This window comes from Charadrius vociferus, unplaced genomic scaffold (assembly GCF_000708025.1).
Source record: "Charadrius vociferus isolate BGI_N301 unplaced genomic scaffold, ASM70802v2 scaffold161, whole genome shotgun sequence".
NCBI lineage: Eukaryota > Metazoa > Chordata > Aves > Charadriiformes > Charadriidae > Charadrius > Charadrius vociferus.
In genome coordinates, this window is record NW_009646928.1 from 6,480,881 (window position 1) to 6,504,801 (window position 23,921).

The following is a 23,921-nucleotide window of genomic DNA, read 5'->3' on the forward strand; positions in this document are numbered from 1 at the left end:
CAGACTTTGGGACAGCACATAGGAGTACATATCAGTAATTCTAAAACCACTAAAGAAATTTTAGTGAAAGTAAAGTGCTCTCAGTTATAAGCTTTTCTCCAACTTTGCCACTATGTCTAGTATGTAAGTATACATTTTCATCACTAAAAGTTTGAGGAGTAGCTTCACTGTAGCAAGGCGATATTTAGGCCAAATACCTTTTTCCTCCCTTGTTGCAGAGTGCTTGCACAGAACAGGCAGGGGAATTACTTGCCACGCAAGTGTATTGGATTACTAAAGAAATCCTTATTCAGATATGTTTTTCCTGGAATACCCCATTTTCAAAATGAAGTTTGTATTCATGGGGCAGGAAATTTGAAACTGTGATTGTAACTGTTAATAAGGTCTTTTTGGAAACAATTTTCATTCTCGCCCCCGCCAAAATTCTATATGATGGTAATTAATGTTTAAGAATTGCAATTTTCCATGAATGATAACATTTACAGAAAAGCAAGGCTATTAATTTTTCTTATCCAGATAGGTTTTTTCCTACACTTTTTTCACAAAACTATTAACCAAAATATTTTATTTCCATGAACTCTAAATATCTTCTCCTTTGATCTCCCAAAATATGAGACAGAATTAAAAAGGGCTTTCAGAAGGCAAGAAAAGTCCATTTGAGTTTGGGACTTTGGAGATAACTACATCTGCAAATAGTTTAGAAGTGTCCTTTCTTATCTGCAGTATATTTTTGGACTGAATTCTGCTATTTAGAAACTCTAAGGGTTAGCTGAGATAGCACAGAGAATAAACGCAACCATCAGATTAACTCATTTGCAAATTACTTATTCAGTGAAGCAAGGTTTGAAAGGAGGAGGTGCAATGTAAGCCTGGAATTGTGACTCAGACTCAACTGCTTTCCTCAATTGCTCTTAGCAAGCCACAATTACACAAATCTCTGACTCAGCATTAAGAAGAACTTGGCAATCTAGTCTTCAACTTCATTAAAACATAAGGATTTTATGTAACATTATCTGTATATTTATAGTAAATATCTAGTTGCTTCTGAAAAATGTTTCAGTATTTTAAGCCAAGATAAATCTGCTCTGACATCATACCTACACAAAGCAGGGATTGCCCACTTTCAGACAAGATTTTAGCCCATAAACAGTATGCCAGGAAAGCTTCCACTGACCCTTCTACTCCATACTGGGACAGCAGGCCTGCGGTCATGAATTTTGCTTCATGACAAATTGTATTATTACTGAGCTGAGCAAAGAAATGTAATGTAAACTAGACAAATTCTGAATGGGCCTCCTAGTAGCTTTAGCTGCAGTACTGCAGGAGAGAGCTGAATGTCCAACACATCATATAACTCATTATTCATACAGTGAAGAAGAATAACAATACTCCTCCTCTAAAGAATATTAAGATTAAAAAGCAGGAAATAGGGATTTTAGCTTTCAGACCATTTATTACAGTTTACAGAAGAATAGCAAAAAGCTACTCACTTAAGTTTTCTATTTCATGCCCAAGAGTCTTCTCAAGAAGCAAAATTCTCACTGAGTATTCTTTCCAGCTGAACTGCAGTTAGACAGCTAAATCAGTAATGCAGTATAACATGGTCATATTAAATTGGTGAAGCAGAAAAGACCATCTGCACCACCATGAATATGACTAAAATAGAGTGCCAGCAGAAAGCCTTTAACAGTGTCTAATGCCAGAAAACCTTATGAATGGTATTTTTAAGAAGTTCAGTGTAATTGATGAAAAACGAATTATAGTATTTGTTTCACTTCTGATGCAATAAGCTTTCAAAATTGAATTATAAACTGTTTTAAACTCAATTCTATGTGCATTTAAAATAATAATTTTTAATGTACTTCACTAATTTCAGCTGTAAGCAATTTGTCCGAGGATACTTAGTAACTCAGAAGAAATATGCATGTTCCCAACGTGCACTCTGCTGAATATTACTGTGCAGATTGAAAATTGGCACCTCTAGCTGCTGTTTATAACATGCATGACTCCGGTTTTATGTAAGAGATTTCTGTTTATTGTACTGTTGTGTGGGTATATGTACTAGAGTAATAGATTCAATGTTAAATATTTGGAATTCAGTAAGATTTTCAGAAATTGTCACGAAAAAAAAAGGAAGATTGTTACACGGATTACTATTTTAAAGTAGGGAAAAAAGGGTGGAAATAAATGGCCAGATTTCTAAATACTGAGATGTTATCAGTAGAGTCTTACAGGTTCTCTATTATTTAATACATTTTCAATTACTTGGATAAAAAAAAAGTGCAAACAGTGATGTGAGAATGTTTGTGATTGTCACAAAATTATTCAGAGTATGATAAGAGATTTACAGACATATCCTATGATACTAAGTGGTGAGTGATAAAACAGCAAACAAAAATTTTTACAGACATAATAGCGGCCAAGTTACCTGTTACCAATAAAGAAAGAAATCTCTTAGCTGTTGTGAAAATACCTTAAATTAGCAGGTGCTAGGACGATAACTCAAAACCGCAATCAAATATTAGGAATTATAAGGAAAGGAACTAAGATCAAAACAAAAAGCCATTATGTCACTGCATTGACCCCTGAGTCTGGGAGTAGCTCAGGCCACTGTCAAAAATGATTATATTAGAAATGAAAAGGAACCAAGACGAGTGAGGATGATCAGAGGTACCCAATACAGTTACACTAGCATTCTTCATCTTGGAAAAGAGGTATACAAAGAGGAATGCAACAGATGTATGAAATGCTATAAACATTATTAAGGCTATAAAAAAGGAGCAATTATTAGCTACTTTTCATATCATAAGAACTAGCACCCTCCCCAGGGCAACAGGTTTATAGCAAGACAAGGCAAGTACTTTTTCATAAAGGTGCGCTAAAATTATGGAACTATTTCCTATAGGATGTTTTGCAGATCAAAGTACAACTGTGTTTCAAAAGCACTGAGACAAATTCATGGAAGAAAGGTACACCAAACATTCAGTTTATGGCTTGAACGCAACATCTGACTCAGAAATTTTCTGAACTGCAGATAGCCAGAAACTTGAGTAAATTTACTGGGAGAAATAACACAATGTAGCGTTAACATTTCAGGATGGGATGATACATTTCACAGAATTCACAGAAGTGTTAGGGTTGGAAGGGACCTCTGGAGATCATCTAGTCCACCCCCCCTGCCAGAGCAGGGTCACCTACAGCACGTTGCACAGGACAGCATCCAGGCGGGTTTTGAATGTCTCCAGAGTGGGAGACTCCACCACCTCTCTGGGCAGCCTGTTCCAGTGCTCCACTACCCTCAAAGTAAAGAAGTTCCTTCTCATGTTAAGATGGAACTTCCTATGTTCAAGTTTATGCCCCTTACCCCTCGTCCTACACTGGGCGCCACTGAAAAAAGACTGCTCCCATCCCCCTGGCACCCTCCCATTAAGTATTTGTATGTATTAATAAGATCCCCCCTCACTCTTCTTTTCTCTAGACTAAAGAGGCCCAAGTCCCTCAGCCTTTCCTCATAAGAAAGGTGCTCCAGTCCCCTAATCATCTTCGTTGCCCTTTGCTGGACCCTCTCCAGCAGTTCCCTGTCTTTCTTGAACTCGGGAGCCCAGAACTGGACACAGTACTCCAGATGCGGTCTCACCAGGGCAGAGTAGAGGGGGAGGATGACCTCCCTCGACCTGCTGGCCACACTCTTCTTGAGGCACCCCAGGATGCCATTCGCCTTCTTGAACGCCAGGGCTCATGGCTGGCTCATGGTCATCCTGTTGTCCACCAGGACTCCCAGGTCCCTCTCCACAGAGCTGCTCTCCAGGAGGTCAGCCCCCAACCTGTACTGGTGCATGGGGTTATTCCTCCCCAGGTGCAGTACCCTACACTTACCCTTGTTGAACTTCATAAGGTTTCTTTCTGCCCAACTCTCCAGCCTGGCGAGGTCACGCTGTAAGGCAGCACAGCCTTCTGGCGTGTCAGCCACTCCTCCCAGTTTTGTGTCATCAGCAAACTTGCTGATGGTACACTCTATCCCTTCATCCAGATCATTGATGAATACGTTGAACAAGACTGGGCCCAGTACTGACCCCTGAGGGACACCACTTGTTACTAACCTCCAACTAGACTCTGCGCCACTAAATATTAACGAATTAATTAATATTCAGCACTAAATATTAATGAATGTTAGCTAGTGACAAATGCTGGTGATTAAAACTGACTGACAAAAATGAAATCTTATCTGAAACAATTTCTTATCCCAGTAAGAGGGATAACAAGACATTTTGAGATGTCCTCTGAGAAATCATTTCACTATTGATTCACTGTGGAAAACACTCATGTAGCAAAGTGATGAGTGACAGGAAGCTATTAGATAAGTCAGATGGTTTATACAGTGACATCTGATCATTTCAATTATTTTATTTTGTTAGGATTCTTTTAGCATTGCTTTTTCTAAGCTGTTTACTGTGTTTTCTGTACATCAGAAGTCCCTGTGCCTTCATCTGTGAGCTGTATTGCACAGTAACTTAAAATACTTGCTATCTGGGTTTGGGTTTTTTAGAGCGACAGTCTTCCCCTATATTTTCTTTATTTGGACCATATTTTACACTTCCTCTCAGCTACTGATATTTCTTACCATTAGACAAAGTTGTTAGTTTTCCACACACTCAGAAGAGCCTACCCTGCCATTCAATATACCAAGCCCAGCTAAGCCCACACGTTTGCAAATGTATAAAACATCATTGCATTGTACAGGTGCAACTGAGGCTTGAGACCTGTGTCGCTGTTTTTCCTTCCTGCGTGTTCATTTACTTTTCATTTTAAACTCATACAAAATAAGTGCTTCATTTAATTGTAAAATGTAAGTATTGGAAAAATTGTGGCAAAACTGATCCACAGCTTATTTTTCTTTCCTGAAGGATTAGGTATTTTCCTGTTTAATTGATAGCCAATAAATCAATAAATCAGCAGTACACTTTTAAGCACATGGAGTTCCATTAATAAGAGAATCCAAAAATACCTATTTCAGGATAAAAGCTACCAAGCACAGTAGTTTGACGTGTTCTAGCAGTCTTTTATAGATGCATAGATTTTTGATTTAGAAACCATCAGAACACATAATATTATCTCTTTTAAAATAGACTGTAGAATCAATGCATCTATCCCTATTCTGAGTGTAATAACTTAGGTCTGACTGACAAACTCACAGCTATATAATATCGCCATATTTACAAATTCCATCACTAAGCATTGTAATTTCTTAGGAATACGTCAATTATTTATAGCTATTATTATGCACTCTGACTGTGTGGGAAAAAAACAGATTTTCATGGCAAAAAAACTAATATGTAATATTTTCTTCTTTTGTATGTATTTACATATAGGCAGACTTTTTGGGTTCCGGTTACCTGGATTGAGACTTCTAACATACAGAAAGCAGTCCTTACCACAGGAAGACCCTGATGCAGTGATAGTCGATTCATCTAAGCACAGCGATGACTCAGTGGCGATGAAGCACTTTAAATCACCAACAAAGGAAAGCTGTAGTCCTTCAGAAGTGGATGATACAAAAGCACTGATTCAACCGAGTAAATGTTCACCTTTGGTTAATATATCAGGACCTCTTGACCATTCATCACCTAAACAGCAATGGGACAGACTTTACCCTGACATGATACAGACAAGCAATCCACTAACTCATTCCAGATCAAAGGAAAGCATTTGTAGTATACGGAGAGCATCTTCAGTACATGACATAGAAGGCTTTACCGTCCATCCCAAGAACATTTTTAGGGACCGTCACGCAAGCGAAGGTATGGTAGAAAGTCAATCCGTATTCTCTGATGTGCTAAGAAAGGAATTATTGCAATTTTTCATATTAATTATCATCACTTTGTAAGCAAAACTAAATATATTTAGCTGTATACATTCAAAGGCACACTAAAAATATTAAGGACCCAAATATGCCAGGCTTATTTACACTAAATACTGCTTTCCATGTCTAAGCAAACAAATGAAATCATGGGGTTGTTCTCAGAGTACCACCTGACTTCTGTATAGGGATATAGCAAAATCAGGCCCAGCATTCTTAAAGCTAGTATTTATATTTGGAGGGGAAAAAAATCAGGTGATCAAGTTAAAATTGCATGCCCAGTTCTGTCCCATACTCACTTATATTAGATTGTCTTTGACTGTATGAAATCCTACTTCAGAGATCAATCAGTTAATTTTTCTTAAATCTGTAATGTGTACATTGTATATTCACTGATCCAACAATGAGACCTGCTTTTTCTCTCACATTGGAGAAAATATCCTCACTAACTCCATTGAAATGCTTTGTGTAATGTTTAGTGAAATACCTAGTGAAATGCCTAATGTAAAATTCATGTTAAGTGTGATTTTCTTTTGTGTTAGTATATTCTTGCAACCAGCAAAATTCACAAAGATGTTTTCTCTGTCTTCTTTTCCTGCTGTCTCTCCTAATTATGCAAAGTCATGGAGTCTGGTCCGTGATTTCTTGTTGGAGACAGGGAGTTTGAGAAACTTGAGAAACAACTTAGCAAAAAGAGGTTTGAAAGCCCTGTGAATGGAGAGGCACCTTTGAAACTGGCTTTCACAGAAAAGTGCTACATACACAATGCTTTTGCAGCTACTGATGGCCTAATGACTTGAATTGCATACTTTTTATTTAAGCCAGATGACAATGAATGTATGGGGAATATTTTAAGATTTCAAAAACATATGTCATGGAAGATTGTGCAGATTCATAAATCAGCAAGAAAAAGAATTTTCATTTTTCAGTGATTGCCCGGTTTTCTCCTATTCATTGACTGCAAGTGTAAAATTCCTTTAAGTTCTCCTGCCTTTTGGAAGGTCCACATAAAGGGCTGTTTGCTTCTGTACATCTCCTAAAATATAAGCCTGAATGCTCCTCTGCCACTCACATTAACTCCTAGAATAGCAGAACTAATTATTCCTTCCTGAATTAGATATAATGGGTAAATACTTCTTTTCTCATTTCTGTTTCTTTTGGACTCTGATTTTTTTCAGTTCCAATGAACCTGAAAATTCCATTAAATCCATCCTAAACTATACCATTTTGCTATATTTCATGTTCACATTCAAGCCAAGATTTCAAAATCAGGATGCAGAGGCAAAAATCTCCAAGGTTGAACCTTGGCACATCTTTTGGACCTTTGCATAAGCTTCATCTTGGTTTCAACTTCCCAAATATTTAAATGTGTTTTATTTAAAAGGTTAGTTTAAAGATATCAGTTTTGTCAATTTCTATTTTCAGAACTTTCATTAAAGCACTTCCCAATTGGTCATTCTTCATATAGTCATATGATGAAGATGTGTAAAAATCAGTTTAAATACTAAGTATCTTTGGTTAGGGTGGTACAAAGCTCATGCAGAAATCGCCACATAATTTAATACTTGCTGCATGGAGGAGCAAAAATTTCTAGCTGAGTAATATTTTTCAAATGTTAAATAGTAAGGAAAATGAATTTTGCTATAAAGAGTCAATAATCGATTTGAATTCCTATGGCCTCTCACATAATGTGATCATTTACAGTGTAAATAGATAAAAAACTGCCATTCTGCATGAGCTATAAAATAATAGAGAACCTGACCTTAAGTTTAGGTCATACATACGCATTCTAAAGAAGTACAGCAGAACAGAGGACGGCTCTCAGAATTGCGTTGGAATTAGTAACCATCCTTGATGCCATCTGCTTCCAAGCATATTAGAATTTGGCACCTTATGCTGAAAAGATGTTTAAACTTAGCCAGCAAGTCCTGCTTGCCCTACTCAACAGTAAGCATAAACTCCTATTGTTGCTATAAAATTATCCATGCAAGTTAGGCAACCAGGATTCAACCCAAATCATCTACTCTAGACTCACAGATTCTGAGCAGAAGCTGCAGATACTTCACTGGAGAATGTAAAGCCCTAAGTAAACTACAGTCCCAACAGGCTCAATTGTTACCCAAGGAAGCACATGGTTTAATATGCTTTCCACTTTTATTTTGTTTATTGATCCTAATAATTCTGGATTTTCCTGAATCCACTGAAAACTACTGCTCTGTCTGAAAATGCAATTCACGATTCAGATACTTTTTTTTTCACCTCTTTCAGTTCAAATAATATTAATTGAATTAGCACAACAGAATTCTGACAGAAAAGAATAGCATTATTTAGCTCAATGCTAACTACAGTAATTCACCCATGGTCAAATTTATTTTTTTCAAAGATAACACAATTGAGAATATAAATGATTTCATGTGTTAAATTAATTTCTGCAGCGTAGCTGCCTGTGACTTTAAAATTATCATAGCTGCAGCCATAACATGCTGAAAGATATTACAGTAAAAATGACAATTTAGGATTTTAAATTCATTTGAGCGTACTCAATTGAATTCCATTCTAAATTTGCCTATTCAACAGCAAAGGCAGCAGGGCAGGAACTGCGTCTTCCACCCACCACCCAAACTCCAGCCAAGCCCTTCTCACCTGCAACGCCAGCAATCCAGATTTTGCAGGCAGGTACAGGTTCACAGGGACTCTTCAGGAATTTTACTGCCTTCAGAAAGTGACCTCAGTAACATCCCTGCAGTCTTCTGAAAAAACCAGCAGGCTTTACAGCCTAACTCAGTCTACAAAATCTGTAGTACTGCTACAGATGGCCAGCAAAGAAAGGCGTCAGGCTGAGAGGAGCTAAACACTCTGTCGCACCCATGGTCCAGAGGGCCCAACTCGATGTCCTGTGCTCCCCAGTCCTCAGGAAGCTGATGAAAAGCCAGAGAGGCAGCAGGTGTGACATGACACCACAGACAAGGCCCAGCACCACCTCTGAGTCCCTCACAGGAGGAGGCCATAGCCTTTCTCCGGAGCAGGGCTGAAGCGGGGCCACGGCCACCTCAGCCCTTAGAGGCGGCCTGTCAGCAGGGGACAACAGCAGGTGAATGTCAGCTTGAGCCCCATGCACCTTTGTAAGCTGGTCACGGCGGCTGGTGGTGCACAGGGGAAGGCCTGCAGCCTGCACCTGGCCCCTCACTCCGTGCCGGCCCTCAGACCCCCCGAGCTGCCCCAGGCGGGCAGGGGGCACGACATAAAGGGAGGGCAGCCCGTGGGTCATGTTGTACGCCCATGAATAGGGGTGGCGTCTACCTATCCACCTGTGTGGCTTCTTTAAAGTAGTATTAAATTAAATAATAACAGCAATAATAATATTCTCCTTAAAGAGCTTTGATCTCATGAGAGCTGGGTGTGCCTGTGAGGACAGGGAGCTTTGCCACTGTTACCTTGCGGAAAGGCACCTAAGAGCTGAAGAAAGGTTGAAGGTATATCTTCCTCCTCAGTGTTTCTCCAGTATTTATGCAGAAAAGCACTGCTCAGCTTGCCACCATGGTAAAAACTTGCCCTCCTATGAGTTGCGGGCAGGTGCAGGGCCTGGGGCTCTGTGTAGGGCCACCTTTGTAGCCTCATACCCCATACTGCCGGACAGCCTGCAACACCACCCACAGCTGAGGGTGCTTGGCCTCACTTAATTACCTGTGACTAATTATCACTTCATGGGTTAGCACTTTTGACCTCCAACCCAGCACTGGCCTTGTGGAGAAACAATTGTGTTGTGTTACTGTTCAGGCAAGTTAGCTAGAGCCAGTCCTACCACCTGCTGTTCTACTCCGAACAGTTTTACAGATTATCTCTCAATTGTTAAAGTGACTTCATCAAGACTAAAAGTCTACATAGTATAATCAAGGAGGTACAAAAATATTTCAATTCAAATCACATACCTATTTTGAAGCAATGTTTTCTGCTTTTTCTGATGTAGATTTTAGTTGTCTTTTTCTCTCTTTTTCTTCACTTTTATTATGCTGAAAACCAGACAATGGTCGCAATGTCAAAGGTAAAGTATACATCTAGACTGTACCTTCCAGTGTATCAAACAGCCACACTTTTTGGCATGTTACTTTGCCTGCTGTATGAAATGTTCAAATGCAACATTCTCATGATGACCTCTCTAGGGCCAGGTGCATTATTTAGATTACATTTTTAAACACGTCGTTTTTCCCTTAACTATTGTCTCAAAGCACTAACTACCAATCCCTGGAAAAAGTGAAGGCATAGTTAAACAGTCATTTGACTTAATTATCTGTTATTTCAAAAAAGGAAGGGAGGGAGATAGAACATATCATAGTTATTTAACTCAGTGCTGTTGTTCTTAAGCAGGCAAAACTTCTATTGAAGCTACCAGGAGTTTTACCTGTGAAAGGATGTCTGTTCGGGGGGGGCACTAACAAACAATCTATTGTCATACAGTGCTTAGTTTCCAGTTAACTTTCTAAAAATAAAAATTAAAATAATTGGTAATCAGGAGCCTTATGGAAGTATCTTCACTTATTCCTCTTTTGTCTCCTTGAAACTAGTTTCACGTTCCTGGATGGCAGGGGGTATGGTTTCAAGCTTCCTGTAGTATTAAAATGTGCATGCATGAACTTCATTGCCAATTTCATGTTTAAATAATATTTAGTGCAGTACAAAATTGTTTCTATTCACCAGCACTGAGCTACATCTTTTAGAAGCAATTTGAACATAATTCTTAAGTGACTTCCTCCATTTCTAGAAAACAATTACTAAAGTGTTCGGTTTAATTGCAGTATTTGTAGCTATGTCTAAAAACTGGTTTGTGACTTCATGCATGATGCAAAAAGTGTGCGTACCTGGTAAAGTCTCCTCTCTGAACTGCATGCAGTGCATGACCTAGATTCTGTAAAGCGACTTCGTGGAGTACAAAATCATTGCGTTTTCTTCATGTATATGTTGGCAAAATCTTGGGGGGAAAAGTGCAGTCTCTGTACTGTAAAACAACTTTTATAAATGTGTTTACTGCTGGTGAAAGATGATGGATTGACAGCTCAGGAGAGTGAAATCATTTCTGAATGCATTGCGTAAGCAAGAGACAATGGAATCCTACCATAAAAAGGGGAGCTCAAACTTAACCTTAAAGAATCTCCTTTGTAGGGTAGGTAGAAGCATGTCATTCTCCCTGCTTATTCAATTCTTGGCCACTCTGCTGAAACTGTCAATCAGGGTGCTGATTACTGTCAATTGTGATTGTGATTTGTTATGGCCCTCTTTTTCTGCTTCCTGCTATGAGATTATAGCAAAGGTTCACCAGCTGTCAAGTATCAGCTCAGTTGCTGCCAGCCTGGGCTGTGCTTAAGCTAGTGATGTCTTTCAATTAATTACCATTATCAATGAGGTACATATATAACTTTCACCACTTTCTAAAGGCAAAGAAGGTGGATTAAAAAAGGAAGGTTTTATTCTCATGTGCAAACAAGTCTAGTATCACATGCTAGGGCATGAGTCTTAGGTAGCGATGAAGAAAATAATTCCCATTGGAACAGAAGAAATAAAAGATTTAAATCCCAGAAAGAAAAACTTCAATGCAATTTAAGCATCTATAGAGTTACTACAAAGAAAAAATCTTACCTATTATCTAACCATGGATTTACTTAAACTCCCTTAGTTTCCTTTTACCTTTAGTATCAATAACCTTGTTCACCTGAAAAATGGCCCCAACTTGAGAGCCCACTCATGTCTAAGTCTACTCAATATTCAAAAAGTATTAATTGCTACAACTATGTAGGGAGGTAGAGATGAAAAACAGCAGTCTGATCATGCTTATGTAGCAGATGCCAGCCAGATTAGCCACTCCACTGATTTGTGAGGAGATTGTGAGCCCTGATTTTAAACACCACTTTTTAATACTCTACTCATGAAGACAATGTGAAAGATAGATTTAGGTTCTATCTGGACTAGAAGATATTCAAACACAATATTCCAGTTCCTTGGTAGTGACCTCACCAAGCTTTTTAGCATTCCTTGTAGGAGAAAGGTAATGCTTTCTTCCTTTTTCCAGTGAAGCTGTTCCACAAAGAACATACTAGGTTCATTGGTCTAAGGAGAAAAGGTCTGATTTTGTAATTTAGTGGTTAGAGCACTCATCCACAATTTTTTGTTTATCTTACGTCAAATGATCTTTGGACAAAATACAGAAAGTCTTGAGAGCAGAACCACCTGAATGCTCTCTCCCAGGAGAGCACCTGAACTGTTAGTCTGCAGCATGGTGCCCTCCCCTGTCATCCTGAATTCCTTTTTGCACAAATTGAAATGGAATAATAGAGGATTTCTATCTCTGGCCCAGATTAACATATAATTAACATGAATTTAGGAAGTAGGAAGCATGTGTATAAATCCTTTTAAGTTAAGAAAGCAAATTAAAAGTCCAGTTCTTCAGCACGCATTCTAAGCCAGGTGTGAGGGAAGACCAGCCCCCACTTAAAGAACTTTACCAAAAAAAAAAAAAAAATTCACAGAATCGCCAAAAAAGAAAAAAAAATAGAATTCAGCACTGCCTGAAGCATTTCCCCACAGCTATCTCCAGGCAGCTGGTTGCTTTGAATTTCACTCGTTCACACATTGCAAATACAATCCAGCTGCTCTACTGTTGACTCTGCAATTTACCCCACAGGCCTAATCCTGTCCCATTGGCTGTTCCTGAATCATAGCACTTGTTCTTGTTTCCCTGCCAGGAAGACAAAATCCCTCCAAAACAGTAGAAGAAAAAACATCACATTGTTGCCCATAATAGAATTAGGATGCAGTAAGTGTCTCATGTGGATCTGAGAAATACCTTTTGATCCCACACTTTAGATACAGTGCTACTAACTGCAAGACCTGGATTTTTTCTTAAATCCATAATGAGATCTTGCTCTTGCTGTCTAAACATCTTTATACTTCTTTTTTCCAGTATAATTTGCAAAAGCAAATTTTTCTTACTGTGAATATTTTTGGCTTCTGGACCAACTTTATGATGACAGTACAAAACAATATAGTGATCAGTTATATTGCTTTCTTGTACAAAGAACTCTGTCAAATATTGAAAATAATAATTATAATGGATATGTACCTCATGAAGTATACAAACTCCATATTTTTTATCTGTCATGATGCACTAAAGTAGTATAAGATGTCTAAGAGTATCTTAAATACTCCATTAATATTTTACATATGGTTATCCCTGTTGTTTTCAATATTTTATTGGTAATGACAATTGAAGAAATAAATGTTGTGAGTTTATGATACTCCAAAATTAAACTCTTTTTGGACAATGTTAGGTTAATATGTCCACTGTTTAAGTACGGAGTTACTTGATGAGTCAACAGGGGTAGAGCAGGGGTCTACTCAATTCTCCAGTTTACCAAAAGGTGTTTTTTAACTATCAATCATGTAAACCTGAGCAACCGTACAGATGTTGTAATAGAGCCTTTGCTCAGTCCAGATATCCTTGTATAACCATGTGTCCTGTTTCCGCTTTTATAAACAAATGAGAATATAGTCTTTATATTCATCCAGAATTACAGTAGATCAGACCAGCATACCCAGTAACATGAAAACAAGTAAGGATGGATGCATTATGTACTTTGCAATCCATTGACTTTATAAAAAATATTGGGGGCTATATGTAAAGGAAATTTCATATTTATATTCAATACTAGATTTGATTCTCTTTAGCAATAGAGTTATTTTTTAAATGTAGATTATTTTTACTATTAACAAGTAGTGTAGGCAAATATGGTTTTTAACTACCCTTTTAACATATCCCACTTAAACATTAAAGATAACTTATTTCTCTACATTTGTCAAATACTAAATATGTGTTCTGATTTTTCAGGGCCTTTTAATCATATCAAGTCAAGTCTGTTGGGATCCACATCGGATTCAAATCTCAACAAATACAGTACAATCAACAAAATTCCTCAACTCACACTGAACTTTTCAGATATCAAAAGTGAAAAAAAATCTTCATCTCCTCCTTCTTCGGAGAAAGCAATTATTGCACCTAAGGTGAAAGACCGAACGCACAATGTAACAGAGAAAGTTACCCAGGTAAGGTAATACCCATTATTTTAGCTCCATTTCAGTTTTGTGGAGCCAGTTGTCAGTGTATTCAATAGATTGTTACTCTTTTCATGAATGATGTGGATATCTCCAAGGCAATTTGAATGGTTTGAGCCATTGCTTGCTTTACCTCCAATTCAATTGCGCATGAGGTAGTTTACAACATTAGATGATACTGCAAACAAACAAAACTTTTCCGCTTTCTATTTTTCAATGGAAAAAAGCTGTAGTATACACCAAGTGCCCCAAATAAATCCACTGATTTCAGTGATTCCTGTCAGTCGTAAATGTTAGTTTAATTCTTTTTTCTTTTTCTCAGCTTTATGAGGTGCTAATTTGTGCAAGGCACAACATGATAAAAATGATAGGTGATTGTGCCACTGGTTACAATTACAATTACAAGTTAGGTCTTGTAATTTCTGTTTCAGCTCTTTGGCTTTTCATAGTGCTCTTTCCTGTTGGATATCTTTTCCATATGTTTATATCAAAAAGGCTGTTTAAATTAAAAGGAGATACCTTTGGACTGGATGCATGATATATTCTGTCATAATTGGCAATGAGGTATATAATTGAAACAAAACTGAAAACAATTAAAGATGGCATATTTCTTCACTCTAAGACAGATACAGTGTCCTTTCAAGGCAACAGAAGTTTTTAGCTAAATTCAGTATCATTATTACGTTTGTGTTATAATGTCATATGGAGATTGGCAAGAACATGCTACCAATGTGCAATATTCTGAAAAAAAATATTAATACATGACAGTATCCCACATAACTTTTATAGTCTTAGTAAGCAGAGGGTCAGCCTTTAAATGCGCGTTCACTGACAGACTGAAAGAGGTTAGAAGTGCTTTGTATTAGAATGCAGATAGAGATTCCATAAGGAAGATCTTGCCAAGAGTAGCTTTTAACTTACTGCCGACCTGCCTTCCATAGACCAGGCTGCGGCTTCTCTACATTGGTTCTATGCCGGATATTGTCCATGCTCCTACTCCCTTTGACGGATATATAAAGGAATGTATTGTACACCCTCCTAGAAAAATAGAGATAAAAGTTCTATTCATTCTGTCTTGACATCAGTTAGTGCCTAAAAAGTAATTGGATTTTTATCTTTCAAATATTTTGTGTTTGATAGCTAACTTGAATCTGCAACCACTGTACTTTCTTCCCTGGTCAGTTGTCAAAGATTGAATCTTTTCTGGATCCATTTTGATACATTTTAAATTATTCATAGTAGTTATATATGGAGATATTTTCACAGGTAATATGGAAAAAAGTCAAGTTACATTAAAAAGACTAATTTTTATAAGTTATGTAAGAATAAGTCAAGCTTGATTGTTTGGGGTGGGTTTTTTTTTTCAAAATTTTGACTGGCTAATTAGTGACAGAGTGCCAAGTTGCTACATACTAATGACACTGTTATGGGGAAAAATAAAAAAATTTTTAAAAATCTATGTTTATACTCCAAACAACTTAGATATTATGAAAAGGTCCAACAGAAATTGCTTGGATCAGCTAGACCTTCCAGGAACATTGATACTAACTAAATTCAAAATTAAATTTGAAATGCTCTATAAAATCTTCACACTTCACAAAAGACTTCCAATTTAATTTGACATTGGTTTATGTCCTTTCCTAGAACTATATCAACCAATGTGCAGAGTACAATTTGTGTAGCAAACTTTGATAATATACTATTCATCATAATCGGAAAGAATTCCCTGAAGCTGTTCCTTTTTCTCTTATTATATTCAGTTATCAACGTTTTTAGTTGCTTCTGCAGCCTAAACTCTAGGATCAGGTACAAGGAGAAAATCCTAAGAGTTATAAATAAATGTAGGTCTACTGAATTCGATAGTCAAAGATCTAGTGAGCTAGTTATTCATGAATTAGATCAGAAATAAACATTTAGAAGATGAAAATGGTTAGTTTTAGTCCTGTTTATGTTTCTAATCCCCAGTGATTTCAATATGTTTTATAAGAATCAGCATTTCAAAGGTTCTGCTGCATGTCTGCCTGTAAATTTTTTTGTAAAACTTTTCATAAGCCCATAGATCCATTTTGAATCTGTAGAACAGTACAAAAGTGTTTTGGAAGGTTTGAACAGAGTCTTGAGAATAGAATATGGCAGAAACATCAAATGAGATAATTAAGATATGCTTATGCTGGCACAGTCCTCTGATATGTAAATCTGTGAAACAGCATCAAAAATGTAGAGGGCAATATGACCTATTTAATCTATGGGACAATATCGTTAAAAGAGCAAATGAGTATAAAATGGCCATGGTAAGTTAAAAGGTCACCCTTAATCAGAGTAATGGCATTCTGAAATAGTCTTCTAATAAAGGAAATTAGGGCAAGAATTCCAAATGTCATTAGGCAGAGCCTGAGAAATGTAGAAAAGGGACAGATAACACGATGTGCTTTTCTGGGATTGAAGGATTTAGTGACGCTGAAAGCCACTTCCAGTCACATATTGCACCATTCAAACATCCATCCATCTCTCTCTTTGTACTCCTTATTGTGTATCTCTCTCCCTTTCCTTTCCTCAGCTTTGCTGAGAAATTTGGTCCTGCTGCTATAACCTGACATTTCCGCTACTGTGGCTCCTCTCACTGTGCAACTCAAAATATAGAGATATGGACTCTGGTATGCAACACACTAAGGTATCAGTGAACCTCACGGTTGCATCACTGCACTCTGGATTCTTGCTCATGCATCAATAATATCAAACCAAGTATCAGCATCACGGGAAACAAGTTCTTCTTTCCAGCGATAACAGCTGCATGACTTCTATCATATCCACAAGCTGGAGAAGTAATTCAGGCAGTGAAGACAGTGAAAAAGGAGGGGGTGGCACATACCTACCTTCACAAGGTAGAGGAAGAATAATGAATAAAATAAATAAAAGAGTCATGGCCATTGTGCTTAGAGGAAGTAATACACTTTCAGAAAGCATTTAAAGACAAGTGAGATACTTAAGCGGTAAGATTTTAGTGGAATAAATTAGGAGCAGATGGGAGAATAAAGTTTAGAAAATCATTGCAGAAAGAACAGAATATGTTGTGGAACAGTGGTTGATACTTTCATTGAAAAATATCAACTTTGAAATGCAGGTGGAGAAAACAAGATTTCAGTACAGAATTTAATAACTAAATAAGTAAAATCCTCAGCATCTTACCTTTTAAGTAATATAAATAAATGAATCTCTTCAAAAAGAGCGAGGTTATAAATTCTATTGCGAAGACCCTTCCAATATTGTCTTACTGCTTAACAGAAGTGTTCATGACATTATGTAGAGATGAAAATTGGCTTAAGATACAGCTTGCAGTGAAGTGCTGCATGTGTAATGGTCCTGAATAAGTAAATACTCCAATCTCTTGGCCCTTCACCTCGGTCTTCGGTGATAAAAACTTCTTCTGTAAGGCAGAGAAGCATAACACCTTCTGGATGCATGTTTCTGCATAACATTGACTTTTACTCAAAGGAATAGCCCAGTCGTAGCTGCCAGATACCCCTTATTGAAAAATTGGCATTGTCATACCCCAATGTAGATATTTGTCACTAAAATTAAATTTACATTTCCATTCCACATTACTACACTTTTTTTTTAATGTTTCACATTATAATTTCCAGAGGTGTTAAACTAGACTCTCTTCTAGAAGAGTCTCAACTTACTTTTTTCCATTATTCTTTTTTTTTGACAGTCTCTTCAGGGGGGCTGTCCAATTTCTGCCCTCTTTTGCACTGACAGGTTCAGTTGGGGTCCTCACACTGACTGTTAGAAAGACAAAAGTCTTCCCAGGGGCACAAAAAGTAGACTTTTATTAAAGAAAGCGGTGGGGCAAAAATTTGACATCTGACCCTTAACATTTTTGATGAATTCATACGGGGGACTTATGGCCTTAAAATTACAACGCGGAGAGGTGCAATAGTAAACAATTTTATCTCTTGTTTAAATACTGGTTTATTTTAAATCTTCTTACACATCCAGTTCCTATTGACAGATGGCTCAAAGATGTGAACTGTGTTGTGAACAGACTCAGAGCATCATGAAGATTAGAATAGACAGTACCTTTGCTTATTTTCAAAGAAAAGAGAGAATTCCTGAATACCCATAAATTAACACTGGCAAAAACAATAGCTAGCCCAGTTAATAAACTTATAAATTACTGGTCTCCTTATTGTGTTGTTTAAGAAAAACTGTTTTGTAGCCCCTGAGCGTTAATGTTTAGGGATTATTGATCCCTTTGAACTTCATCAGTCTATTGAGATATAGCATGTGATTGAAAGACCCCATATGTATCTCTTGTTTACGACTTGTCTCAATAACTGACTTACAGGAAGGTAAAACTCTATGATCTTTAAACTTCTTGTAAATAACACTTTTCATAAGAGTTTCATCATCCACCCACCTGTAGGAAATATATATACCCAAACTGGTTATAGGCCTGATCAAATGATAAATATATACCTTGACAGGCTACACGATTTATCGGAAGATTGCAATCTGATTTGCAGAGCTGCTGAACAGCCACAGATCTTCCGAAAGTGAAGCTCTCAGTGAACGGGGTCGCATATGAAGTGATAGACCTTGTAGTTTCACTGCATGTTGTTGTAATCTGGCCAGACTCTATTCTCTCAGCCCCCAAAGATTAAGAAATAAGTAATAATATCCCCCAAGGCCAGTCCCAGCTGTTGGTATAAAAAGAACTATTATATGATCATGACTTCAAACTGACCTTCAGGTTTTCAGGCTAAAAGAAGACTAGCAGCATCTAGGACAAGGAAGGGCAATATAAGACCTAAAAATAAACCAAATTATTGATCTATACATTTTCAGCAGTCTGATTCAGCTGACACACTGCGCTGTTTACAACATCATGCAATAATTCACACACAAACAACATTTCAAGGCAGTTCATTTTGCAATGCAAGCTGACATAAAGCAGAAAATTCTGAATTAAGGAGAAAAAATTTTGATATGTCTTCCACTTACACAGCAAGACATACATATAATAATGAAATTGGAGGTAAGCAGAGCCAGCATTCCCTAGTTAATGTATGGAAAGTTTAAATTATTGGTTTCTGCTAAAGTGAGAATTGTCTTTTTTCTATTATTTGCTATTTCAGTTCTCAATGATCAATTGACATAGGTTATATAGGAATTATTCCCTTTATTTACAATCATACTTAACACCTTCATGCAATAAGATTTCATCTTTTATTGTCATTATATAATTAGGCTTCATAATTACTATAGATGTACTTATAGAAATAGTATAAAAGTGTGTATTTCATTGTCATTTAGAAGGTGTGACACTTTGTGTGTGAGAAGAAGTAATGCAGAGAACATGATGGTGATGTCAAAACCAATAAAAATAATCTAGTTTCAGAGTGGTCATTTATACCTGGGCAAAGATACCACCAAAACTGGAGAGTAGGCTCTTTTGCACCAGAGCAAGTAGCTATACAAAGTGCATGGAAGCAGAAAATAAAGCCATGTTTTGATCAGTTTCAGAAGGAAACATAGCATTTTCATTGGAATTACTTGCTATTGCATCAAGTAATAAAATAGCCAATATATTTACAGATTTACATCAATTGTGAAAGATAAATTAGTCCTTTCTTCCAGTAGAGCCTCTTCTCTTTGTGACAGCTGAATAGGTTAAGGCATCCGAACTGCTGCAGTGTTTTGAGAAGATTTCACAACATATGGTAGAAATGGAGCAGTCGGAAAGCCCAGCTGCTTTGAAACATGTAACCTGGATGCATCCTTAATTAGTCCATGTCCTTCCCCCAAGATCTGCTCTTCTGAAAAAGGGATTGCCTGATTTTGCAGAGTTGGGGAAAAGTATCCAGCATCTTTTATGAATTACACTTTCAAGTAATCAATGTTTTGTGTAATCTCTTTCTTGTTACTCCCTTGAATCAAATATTCAGTGATCTGTTCTGTGATGCTAACATGAAATGGAGCATATGGGTTTTTTAATACTAGATCATTTTCCAAAGCAACATTCTTCTTTTGATGCTAATAAATGGAGGAAAATAGGTGGACATGGGCTTTCTTTACTGCATTGTAGTTTGTTCTGAAAATAATGAATTTGATGAATATGTTGAGGGTGAACTAAAGCCCTACAAAGCAAATAAAACTGATCAAAACCAAGGTGTAGGCAGCACTTGGGCAAACCTCATTTCTCTAGACTAGAGCTCTAAACCCCCAAACTCTTGCTTCATGGTGGACTGACCTTGGAAATTTCTAAACTTGGAGGGTTACTCAGTTGAAATCGACGGTTTTGACACCCACCAGAACTGTCCCACCATGAACTGCAAGAAGTAAACCCCCTGCTTAGCCCCTGTCAAGCCCCACTGAGATCCAGAGAACTGTCAGAGTCTTCTGATCCACTTGGTATGCACAGTCTGAAATAATACCTTTCACATATGCAGTTAGAGTTGCCTTAAAACTAAGGAAGTGATTGGTGACAGCCAACACGGCTTCACTAAGGGCAAATCGTGCCTGACAAATTTGGTGGCCTTCTACAACAGGAATACACTGTTGGTGGATAACAGGAGAGCAACAGATGTTATCTACCTGGACTTGTGCAAAGCATTTGACAATGTCCCGCACAACATCCTGGTCTCTAAATTGGAGAGACATGGATTTGATGGATGGACAACTCGGTGGATAAGGAACAGGCAGGATGGCTGCACTCGAAGCGTTGCAGTCAACGGCTCGATGTCCAAATGGAAACCAGTGACACGTAGTGTTCCTCAGGGGTCAGTACTGGGGCCAGTACTATTTAACATCTTTGTTGGCGATATAGATGTTGGGATTGAGTGTACCCTCAGCAAGTTTGCCAATGAGACAAAGCCATGTGGAGCAGTCGACATGCTGGAGGGAAGGGATGCCATCCAGAGGGACCTTGACAAGCTTGAGAGGTGAGCCCATACCAACCTCATGAAGTTCAACAAGGCCAAGGGCAAGGTCCTGTACGTGGTTCAGGGCAATCCCATGCACAGACACAGGCTAGGTGGAGAATGGATCAAGAGCAACCCTGAGGAGAGGGACTTGAGGGTGTTGTTGGATGAAAAGCTCAACATAAGCTGGCAGTGTGCACTGGCAGCCCAGAAGGCCAACCGCATCCTGGGCTGCATCAAAAGAAGCGTGGCCAGCAGGTCGAGGGACGTGATTCTCCCCTTCTACTCCACTCTCGTGAGACCCCACCTGGAGTACTGCATCCAGCTCTGGAGCACCCAATATAAGGACATGGACCTGTTGGAGCAGGTCCAGAGGAGGGGCACAAAGATGATCATAGGGTTGGAACACATCTGCTATGAAGACAGACTGAGAGAGTTGGGGTTGTTCAGCCTGGGTAAGACTCCAGGGAGACCTTTTAGCAGTTTTCCGGTGTCTGAAGGGTGCCTAAAGGAGAGCTGGAGAGGGACTTTTTACAGGGGCATGTAGTGATAGGATAAGGGGTAATGGCTTCAAACTGGAAGAAGGGAGATTTAGAGTAGATATCAGGAAGAAATTTTTTCACTGTGAGGGCGGTGAGGCACTGGAACAGGTTGCCCAGGGAAGTTGTAGATGCCCCATCCCTGGAAGTGTTCAAGGCCAGGTTGGATAGGGCTCTGAGCAACCAGGTCGAATGGAAGGTGTCCTTGCCCATGGCAGGGGGTTCGAACTAAATGATCTTTAAGGTCCATTCCAACCTAAACCATTCTATGATTCTATGAAAATATCCATGAAAGGAATCACAGCCTCTCTTTCACGTAATCTTAAAACCGTACAAAAACGTAGTGTGGAGGAGACCTCTAGAGGCCATCTAGCCCAACCTCCTACTCAAAACAGCATTTTTGATCAGAGTCAGGTGATTACCACGTTAACTCAGGAAATGGTTTCTATGTTTAGGTCAGCATGAGCGTATATTTTCCCAGAGAAAATCACCCAGCGATAGACTGCAATAGCAGCTGGTGTGAAGAAAGAGGGAGGTAAGAGGGCAGAAAGCTGTGGATCTCATGGGCCAGAAAGCTGGCATTTTACAAGGAACATTACTGGTGTAGCTAACATTTAGGGTACTCAGTTAGAACGAGGCAGTCCTGGGTTGTAGTCCCAGAGTAATTTGTCTGTTACTTATCTTACGTAAATGACCATCTGTTAAAAAATCCACAGAAATAACCTTGGGCAGCAGGGACTCCCTGCCTCCCTGTATGAGTGCCCTTACCCTCAAACGGTCCGGATTCTGATCTCTGCTCTAGCACCAGACACCTCACAGGTATGCACTGTGGTACAAATGTCGGATCTAGCCACAAAATGCCATAACCTAGGCAGGCAATATTTAGCATTTACCTGAAATTACATATTCACCCCTATTAAGAGTCATTTTCATCAGACAAAAAAAATGCAGGTATGTTCAGCTAACAATTTAATATTAATTTCTTGCAAGTAACGAGTTTCCCTTTCAGCATAATACTAGCTAATACACAAAGTGAAAAACTGGTGAGTAATTTGAAAGAACTTTTTCACTGAAATAGTTAAGTTCCCGCACATCACTAATGAGAGAAATTGATGAATAAACTAAATGTGAGAGCAGAAAGTTCCTGCAATTTGCACCTAGTAAGGTTATGATATAAATGGTGATAATTATAAAGCAGTTATCTTCTGCTACTGGTTAGAAACCAGGTAGGCTAAAGCATATAAAGGAGAAGCAGCAGCAAGGCTATTATTCTTTTGGCTGGGGCAGGGTGTAGGAGAGAGGCATGTGGATTGGACGGTTTCGATGTATTGGCAGCTGAGGAAAATATTTTCTGGTCAGGGTTTGGAATTTTATTCACAGTGTTAGAAATGGTAAGAAAAAGCAAAGACCATTAAGCCCAGTCAGCACAGTATGTTGTATGATGAATTCTGAATGCCCTCAAAATTAATAAGCGAAATGAGAAGGTCGGTCTTCTCATCTTTTATCTGTTATGTGTTAGAACTTGGATAATGCTTTCGGCTTGTTACTGGCAACAGGATCAATAGAGAAGTGTGTACCCAGAATAGTTCAGAGATAATGCTTTTCAAACAAAAAAAGGAGAAACACGCCTTTAAATTATACTGAAATATCAATAAAATCACAGTAAGGAAAAAATCAGGAACCAGCTGTATGAATCAAAAATCAAAGGGTCATTGAAACCCAAATCTTATGTTCATGAAATAGTGTGCTAATCAGTGTGGCAAAATGTAGTGGCAAAGCATTTGAGCTTTATGGGTGGTACAGGTGATACTGAACATAAAATTAATGAGCATAGCGCAACAAAAATATCTAGAATATATTTATTAAAAATGGCTAGTTCAAGCCATCTAGAGTGCAGAAATATACAATAAAATGCAAATCTATCTGAAATAAAGTACCTAATTTGCATATTTAGTTGATATTCATAGTACGTACAGAACTCAAAGGATTTCTTCTTCCTGATATCAAGGTGGCCTTGTATTAGATTTATCTTAGACAAGTCTGTTTTTCTTTGACAGTTGGATAAATCTTTCATTGTAGCACATGATGGAATTGTCTTTAAGGTATTTCAGGTGTATTTTCAAGCATAAGTTTTTTATTAAAAGAATTGCCAATTTTACTTTAAGTCATTGCATGTCTTTAATATGAAAATTGCAGTAACTACTTTTCATTTAATATATTGGAAGCTGGCATGAGAAGGTATGTTCAGCTCCAGACAGCCTGTTCAGAATAATCAGTGAGAAACATTTATTAAATGGGAAGAAAAATTCTTTATTCTTTATCTCACAGCTTTGCATTTTTTTCCTAATCTAAGTATCCACCTTCTTTGAAAATGTTCCACTTTCTAAAGGAATTCTATTAATTACAAAAAAAACCAACTCTCTTGAAACAAAAGAACTGCTGTATGGTATGATCTCACATCTGTACCAATCTGCTCTGTTTGGAGAAGTTTAGTTTCGCTGG

At 38.0% G+C, this 23,921-nt stretch overlaps 1 protein-coding gene across 1 annotated transcript in view; it reads left to right on the top strand.

Annotated features, from left to right (window-relative positions):
* KCNH7 (potassium voltage-gated channel, subfamily H (eag-related), member 7) overlaps positions 1-23,921 on the top strand; it is a 255,356-nt gene that overhangs the window by 160,734 nt on the left and 70,701 nt on the right. Inside the window, exons 4-6 of the mRNA XM_009894613.1 lie at positions 5,374-5,798; positions 9,879-9,899; positions 13,734-13,948. Of these exons, the coding sequence (XP_009892915.1) occupies positions 5,374-5,798; positions 9,879-9,899; positions 13,734-13,948 (661 nt within the window). The remainder of the gene's footprint in view (positions 1-5,373; positions 5,799-9,878; positions 9,900-13,733; positions 13,949-23,921) is intronic.